Source organism: Podospora anserina, chromosome 5 (genome assembly GCF_000226545.1).
Source record: "Podospora anserina S mat+ genomic DNA chromosome 5, supercontig 8".
Taxonomy (NCBI): Eukaryota; Fungi; Ascomycota; class Sordariomycetes; order Sordariales; family Podosporaceae; genus Podospora; species Podospora anserina.
In genome coordinates, this window is record NW_001914846.1 from 71,676 (window position 1) to 78,660 (window position 6,985).

The 6,985-nt window shown below is 53.8% G+C and overlaps 3 protein-coding genes across 3 annotated transcripts; 1 reads left to right on the forward strand and 2 right to left on the reverse strand.

Moving 5' to 3' along the window:
- On the reverse strand, positions 1 to 462 carry PODANS_5_6530 (uncharacterized protein; the record flags this gene model as incomplete). The annotated part of the gene is made up of 1 exon (XM_001905123.1): positions 1 to 462. A coding segment is annotated over one exon (462 nt), but the record flags the coding sequence as incomplete, so codon positions are not given.
- Positions 463 to 922: 460 nt separating this feature from the next.
- PODANS_5_6540 (uncharacterized protein) lies at positions 923 to 2,464 on the reverse strand (the record flags this gene model as incomplete). The annotated part of the gene is made up of 2 exons (XM_001905124.1): positions 923 to 2,067; positions 2,131 to 2,464. 2 exons carry the CDS (start codon positions 2,462 to 2,464, stop codon positions 923 to 925), a joined length of 1,479 nt encoding a protein of 492 aa, XP_001905159.1.
- Positions 2,465 to 3,064: 600 nt separating this feature from the next.
- Positions 3,065 to 6,983, forward strand: PODANS_5_6550 (uncharacterized protein; the record flags this gene model as incomplete). Its single annotated transcript, XM_001905125.1, has 2 exons — positions 3,065 to 3,971; positions 4,021 to 6,983. Coding segments are annotated over 2 exons (3,870 nt in total), but the record flags the coding sequence as incomplete, so codon positions are not given.
- Positions 6,984 to 6,985: the final 2 nt, after the last annotated feature.

Sequence of the window (6,985 nt, forward strand, 5' to 3'; positions counted from 1 at the left end):
GGTCAAGCTCAGCGAACAAGCCACAGGGCATCCACTCGGACGCACGTTTAAAGAACAGAAGTTGACATTGTACGAACGGCACGGGAGGGCTGGCGCATCATCAGATTCCGTCGTCCTCAACCTTTCCAACCTCTCCTCCCGCTCCTCCCACTTCCCCACCAACTCCTCCCTCTTCCTTCTCAGCGCAGTCTCCACCATCCACTCCGGCTCCCCCACCATCTGCCTCCTCGTCTCATCCAACCCAGCATCAAACCCCTTCCTCTTGTGGTTCCTCAACCAGGTGATCGCAGAGCAGATAAGCGAAAGCGACTTCCCTGTACCAGTAGGCGATTCCAAAATCCCGACTTGGCCGTTCCCTCTCTCCAGAACATCATAGACCGTGCGCATGAACTCTAGCTGGACCGGGTAGGGGGTGTAAGGGTGGTGGAAGTCGATCGGTTCTTCACTGGTGGGCGCGGCCATTTGCTGTGGTGATGATGGTGGTGTTGGGGCAGAAATTTGGTCTTATTCGATTTTATTCGAGAATTAGGGGTATTGAAACCGCAAGTGAATGAATAAGTTAAAATCGATCAAGACAAAAACAAAACTTCGTCAGATTTGATGACGGACATGCAACTGCTGAGATGAAACCGTGGTCGAGCAAATGAGGAAAGAATGGCACAAGCTCAAGTCGCAGCGCCGTCACGTGAGTGGCCGCCAGGTCAACAAACAAACCCAAAAAAGGGGCGGTTCAGGGGACTTGCACAAAACATGAAAAAGACAACACAATTACATCGCTCATATTTATCATGTGGTATTATGACCCATTAACTCCAACAATGCCCCCATCGCCCGGCAAACTCCCCCCGCCATGAATATGTGTGTATATATACAATAAAAACTTCACCCCTTCCTTGCTCTGTTCACCATGCACCTCAACGCCTCATGCAATGCTTGCTCGGACCTGCAAAATGTCCATCTCGTCGTCATCTCCCGCCCTCTCGCTAGAAGAAAGCATCCCTACTTGCAAAAACTCGTGCTCCAGCGCCTCCTCGGCACTGATGCGGTGTCGTGGGTCCAGGTCCAGGCATCTCTTCAAAAACTCGACAGCCAACTTCTCATCAGCAGGCAATGTCTTCTCCGAGTCGCTGCGACATGTGCTCCACAGGATAATCCTCTCAAAACTAAAACCTCCTGATCCAATTGTTGGGATTGTAGTCTCGAATGCACATCCGTGCAGCTTTCCCGCCTCCTTCATCTTCTCTCGGCCAAAAATGGTCGCTATCTCAATCATAGCCTCGACATCGTCTGCAGAATTGAAGAAAGGGAAGCGCTTCGACAGGATAGTCAACAGAATAACACCAACACTCCAGATGTCAATCTTGGTGGTTTGTTCAGTACACTTGAACAAGACTTCTGGCGCGCGGAAACCACGGGTGCCGGCACGGTTGGCGCGTCTAGACGGCCGGGTGTCCTGCTTGGGATAGCCACCAACGGTCGCCTTGGGATTATGGTTTGCAAGCCGAGCTTTGCGAGTCTGATAGTCATCGTGGCAAAGACATGGCTTGCACTCTGACCCCTCGCGCTCAGCCAGACCAAAATCGACCAGTACACCCCTTCGTGACTCAGGGTCGTAGAGAAAGTTGGTGGGCTTGATGTCGCGATGAAGGATGTGTTGCCTGTGTACGCTGGCAAGGGCGGTGAAGAGCGATCGGAGGTAGATGGCGATATCAGGGACGGTCATTTTCCTGAAATAGTCCCGGAAATCGGCATGCCTAAAGTATGGGAGGATGGCAACGACTTGGTCGGTGGCGCGAAAAGCTGTGATCAAGGGACAAACATTTTCGCAGTCTCGGAGGTCGTGAAGAAGCTCGAGTTCGTTGAGGATGCGGGTGGGGGAAGAGGTCACGTAAATCTTCTTGATGGCGACGTATTTCGGTTTGCGACGTCGTGAAGGCTGGTGGTCGCCGCTGCTGTAGCTCTTCAGTGGTGGTGGTGTCCACTTGTCGCTGTCTCTGTCAAAGTCCCACGAGTTATCGTATCGGTCGTATGCCAGGTCTTCGGCTTTGTAGACGGTTGAAAAGGTTCCTATGTTACCAAAGTTTGTCAGTTGGCTGGTCCAATGTCTCAACTTGAACAAGCTTGACGCACCTTCTCCGATCCTCTTGATCAACCTGTATTTCGACCTGAAGCCAGGGAAGCTGTCCTGCAGCTTGTCCATGTCGTACTGGATATTGCTGTCGACGGCCATGTCGTCGTCGGAACTCTCTGTATATTCTGACTCTGGTTCCTCCTGCTCCTCCTGCTCTTCCTGTTCTTGTTCCTCTACCTGCTCACCCTCGTGGCCGCGCTCTGTCTCCCCATCATCGACCTCTTCGTCTTGGAAGTCGTGTTCATTCATCTCGGTATCCCCAGTCGATGGGACGTCATCATGAATGCGAAAAGACTCCTCTCGAGAGCGCCGTGGAGGCGCAACGGTCGCCATTGTCGCTAACAGCTGTAGTCCACCACAGTTGACCCAATTCGAACGATCAAAGACAATGCATGAGCTGGGAATATGTACCGCTAATAGACCAACTAAGAGACAAAACCAATTGGCGTGTTTTAAATGGAAAGAGACAAAGGTACCTGCCATGCAATTGGGTCTGCGTCAGAATCAATGACCGGGCTGGGGTGGAGGGGCAGAGCACAGACCAAGACGCGAGCTTCTGCAGCGAGGACGCGACAGAAGGGAACCCACCAAAGTCAACAAACAATTGGGGCAGTTGCCAGGGGATCCCCACACCGGAAAATCGACAAATCGCAAACGAGGGGGGAAACTGCCGCTGTGTTGTGTTGTGTTGCGCCCAGACTTGGACTTGACTTTTGGCGACAGCGACGACACCCGACGACAGAGCACCGACAGCGCCTGGTGGCCGCCAGACGACAACAGCGACGACGGAAACGATAGCATTTACGAATTAACGACTTGTCAGCGAAAGAATATCATCCTGTTCCTGTACTCTGCTCTTGCGACCCGATCATCACCACCACAACATAACAACCCCGCGCACGGCGATACTTCTCCTATCCGCCGTTGTCCACCATGGACAACGTCAGCTTCGATATCAACGAGGCGCTCAAGCATTACATGAGCGATCCAGCGGCCATTCCAACCCCCGAGGCCGACAGCGCGCTGGTTGACTGCGAAAATGACCCCGAGTCCCTCTCGGACAATGCCATCATCAACGGGGTGCTAAATCCCATTGTTGATGCCGTCGCCGAGAACCCAGATGCCATCACCAGAAGCAGCATCTTCGATTCATTACAGTTCCTACTAAAGTGTGCACCCATTTCCCCTGTTTCTTCTTCGCTTGTTCCCAACAACTCCTTCTCCTCTTCGATGATGGCAGGAACGCCTCCTTCCAAGGAGCCCCGTCCACCAGATCCCGGTGCGCCAGCTTGTCGTATGAAAGAACCTGTTTCTGAACTGTTTAAACTATCCAGGTACACATCCTATCTCTCCGCCCATGCTCTGAGCAAGATATTTGACTTGATCACCTCCGGCATGGCCACCGAGGCCGATGTCATCCACCATGACCTCGAATCTGACGAGCAGGAACTCATCGCCCACCACAAGATGCTTCTCGAGATGTACGGCTTTCTTCTTCAGTGGACGATCGCCGCCGTCGAGACCAAGGCGGCCGAAAAGTCCTCCACCAACATGCCAGCACGCCGAGGCAAGCCAAAAGGCAGGAAGGAGGTCGGCAAGGACGGCAGCTGGGACTCTTCGACACAGCTCGAGATTGCCCTCAACACCATGTGCAAGGTTCTTCGGTTAAAGTTGGGCAAGATCTTTCTCACAACCTCGGAGCGCGACACCTTCATCTCCCTGCTCACCCGCCCGGTTTATATGATACTCGAGAGCGAGCAGCGGGTTAAAAATACTAGCATCCGAATGCACACCTTCAAGGTGCTGTGTGTGGCCGTCAAGCATCACGGGCATGCTTATGGTGAGTTTGTTGATGACGGTGCCTGCAAGTCCATTTCTGACCTTGATAGCCGCCCAAATCTCCATTGTACAAAATCTCACATATTTCGAGCATCTCTCGGAGCCCATGGCCGAGCTGCTCCACATCCTGGCCGAACAATACGACTACCCACAGCTGGCAGATGAGATTCTGAGAGAGCTGAGCAACAAGGAGTTCAACAGCAATGACAACAAGGGACCAAAATCTGTTTCGACCTTCATGGTCAAGCTGTCCGAGCTGGCCCCCAGACTGATCATTAAGCAAGTCACTCTGTTGGCCAAGCAGCTCGACAGTGAATCGCACACCCTCCGCAGCGCCCTCATCGAAGTGTTTGGAAACATGCTTGTCTACCTCAGCAAGTCGGATGAAAGAGGAGAGAACCACAAGTCACAGATGAATGCCTTTTTCGATGTGTTGGAGGAAAGATTCTTGGATATTAACCCCTACTGCCGTTGCAGGACGATGCAAGTCTATCTCAAGATTTGTGAGCTGGAGCAAAAGTTTCCCAAGAGGAGACAAAAAGCCGCTGAGTTGGCCTGCCAGAGTTTGGAGGACAAGAGTAGTCACGTCAGGAGGAACGCCATCAAGTTGCTGGGCGCGCTGATCAGGACACATCCCTTCACCGCGCTTCATGGTGCACAGCTCGCGAGAAAGGATTGGCAGGAACGGTTGGACAAGGTGGATGCCGAGCTTGATGCTCTGAAGCCTCCGGTTGATGCGCCAGGCCTTGACGGGAACGCCAACACCACCGTGGATGCCGGACTGCTCGACGATGCCACCCAGATTGACGCGACACAGCTCGACCCATCACAAAAGTCGCCTGCCGAAATGACCGAGGAGGAAAAGGTGGCCGCCATTCGCAAAGCCCAAGAAGAGGCTGCCACATCAGAGGCTATCGAGAAACTCACTCTCACCAAGAGATACTACAGCGAGGCGCTCAAGTTTATCGATGTTCTTCACGAGGCCACCACCACCGTTTGCCAGCTTCTTGGCTCCAAGAACAAGAGCGAGGTCATTGAGGCCATGGACTTCTTCGAGATTGGCGATGCCTACAATATCGAGCAGAACAAGGTTGGCATCCGGCGCATGCTGAGACTGATCTGGACCAAGGGCAACAGCGACGAGGGCAAGGGTGTGCAGACTCACCTCATCGAGTGCTACAAGCGTCTCTTCTTTGAGGCGCCCGACAGCTTCAGCCCCAACGATGCGGCCAACTACATTGCCCGCAACATGATCAGTCTGACTTTTGGTGCTACTCCTGCTGAGCTCACCTCGCTTGAGCAGCTGCTGGCTACCATGATGAAGCAGGGCATGATTCCCGAGATTGTGATTGCCAAGCTCTGGCAGGTGTACGGTGTCCAGAAGAGGGAGATCTCGCGCAAGCAGAGAAAGGGCGCCATCATTGTGCTCGGTATGCTGGCCACTGCCAGCCCAGAGATTGTCGTGGGTGAGATGGAAACCATGTTGCGCACTGGTCTCGGGTCTCACGGCCGTGCCGACTTGCAGCTTGCCAAGTTTACTTGTGTTGCTCTTAGGCGTATCAACCCAAGTGGCCGCTCAGCCAAGGAGTCTGCCATCAAGTTCTCCAGGCTGTCTAACGACCATGCTGTTCTTGCCCGGCTGGCTGCCATCACCGAAGTTTCTACCGAGAGCAAGGAGTGGTATGGGGTTGCTGAGCAGGCTATTAATGCTATCTATGCTCTGTCAAGACATCCGGATGTTCTGTGCTCGGAGATTATCCGGCGCAAGACTAAGTCTGTTTTCTCGCCGCAGGCGTCCAGGCCAACATCGAGGGATGAGTCGGTCCCTTTGTCAAGTGCGAGTTCACCGGCTACTCAGGATGGTGAGGAGGGTGATCCAACCCTTCTGGCTCCCCCGACACAAGCCCCTCCCGGGTCCAGCCAGCCACCACAATCCCCTTCCAAGAAACAAAACAAGGACAACACCGTCGCTCTTTCGCAGCTGTTGTTCATCGTTGGACATGTCGCCATCAAGCAAATTGTACATCTTGAGCTGTGCGAATTGGATTTCAAACGCCGCAAGCAAGAAAAGGAAAAGTCCGCCGCCGCCGCCAAGGATGCTTCAACCCTCTCTGCCGGCACCACCACCTCGACCGGGCGCAAAGCAGCCGGCAACAAGCGGAAATCCGCCGCCGCCCCGGCACCAGAAGAAGACGAAGGCGACGAGCTCGACCTCATCGGCGGCACGACAGAAGACGACTTTACCGAAGCGATGGCGCACATTCGCGAGCGTGAGCTCCTGTACGACGGACGGTCCTTGCTGGCCATCTTTGGCCCCATGGTCAGCGAGATCTGCGCCAACAACACCACGTACAAAGATCGCAACCTCCAGCAGGCGGCCACGCTGTGTCTGGCCAAGCTGATGTGCGTCTCGTCTGAGTACTGCGAGGCGAATCTCCCTCTGCTAATCACCATCATGGAGCGCTCCGCCGACGCGACGGTCCGGTCCAACGCTGTCATTGCGCTTGGGGACATGGCTGTGTGCTTTAATCATCTTATTGATGAGAATACTGATTTCTTGTATCGTCGGCTGGCGGATTCGGACGCGTCGGTCAAGAGGACTTGTCTCATGACGTTGACGTTTTTGATCCTGGCTGGCCAGGTCAAGGTCAAGGGCCAGCTGGGAGAGATGGCAAAGTGCCTGGAGGATGAGGACAAGAGGATTGCGGATCTGGCGAGGATGTTCTTTACCGAGCTGTCGACAAAGGACAATGCGGTTTATAACCACTTTGTGGACATGTTTTCGCTGCTGAGTGCCGATCAGAGGATTGATGAGGAGAGTTTCAGGAGGATAGTGAGGTTTTTGTTGGGGTTTGTTGAGAAGGTATGTTTTTTTGGGAGGGGAGAGCATGAAGGGGTGATGATGCTCATGAGTAACAAACAGGATAGACGCGCCAGACAGCTGGCGGATAAACTTGCGGCGAGGCTGCGGAGGTGCGATACCCAGCGGCACTGGAACGATGTTGCTTTTGCCTT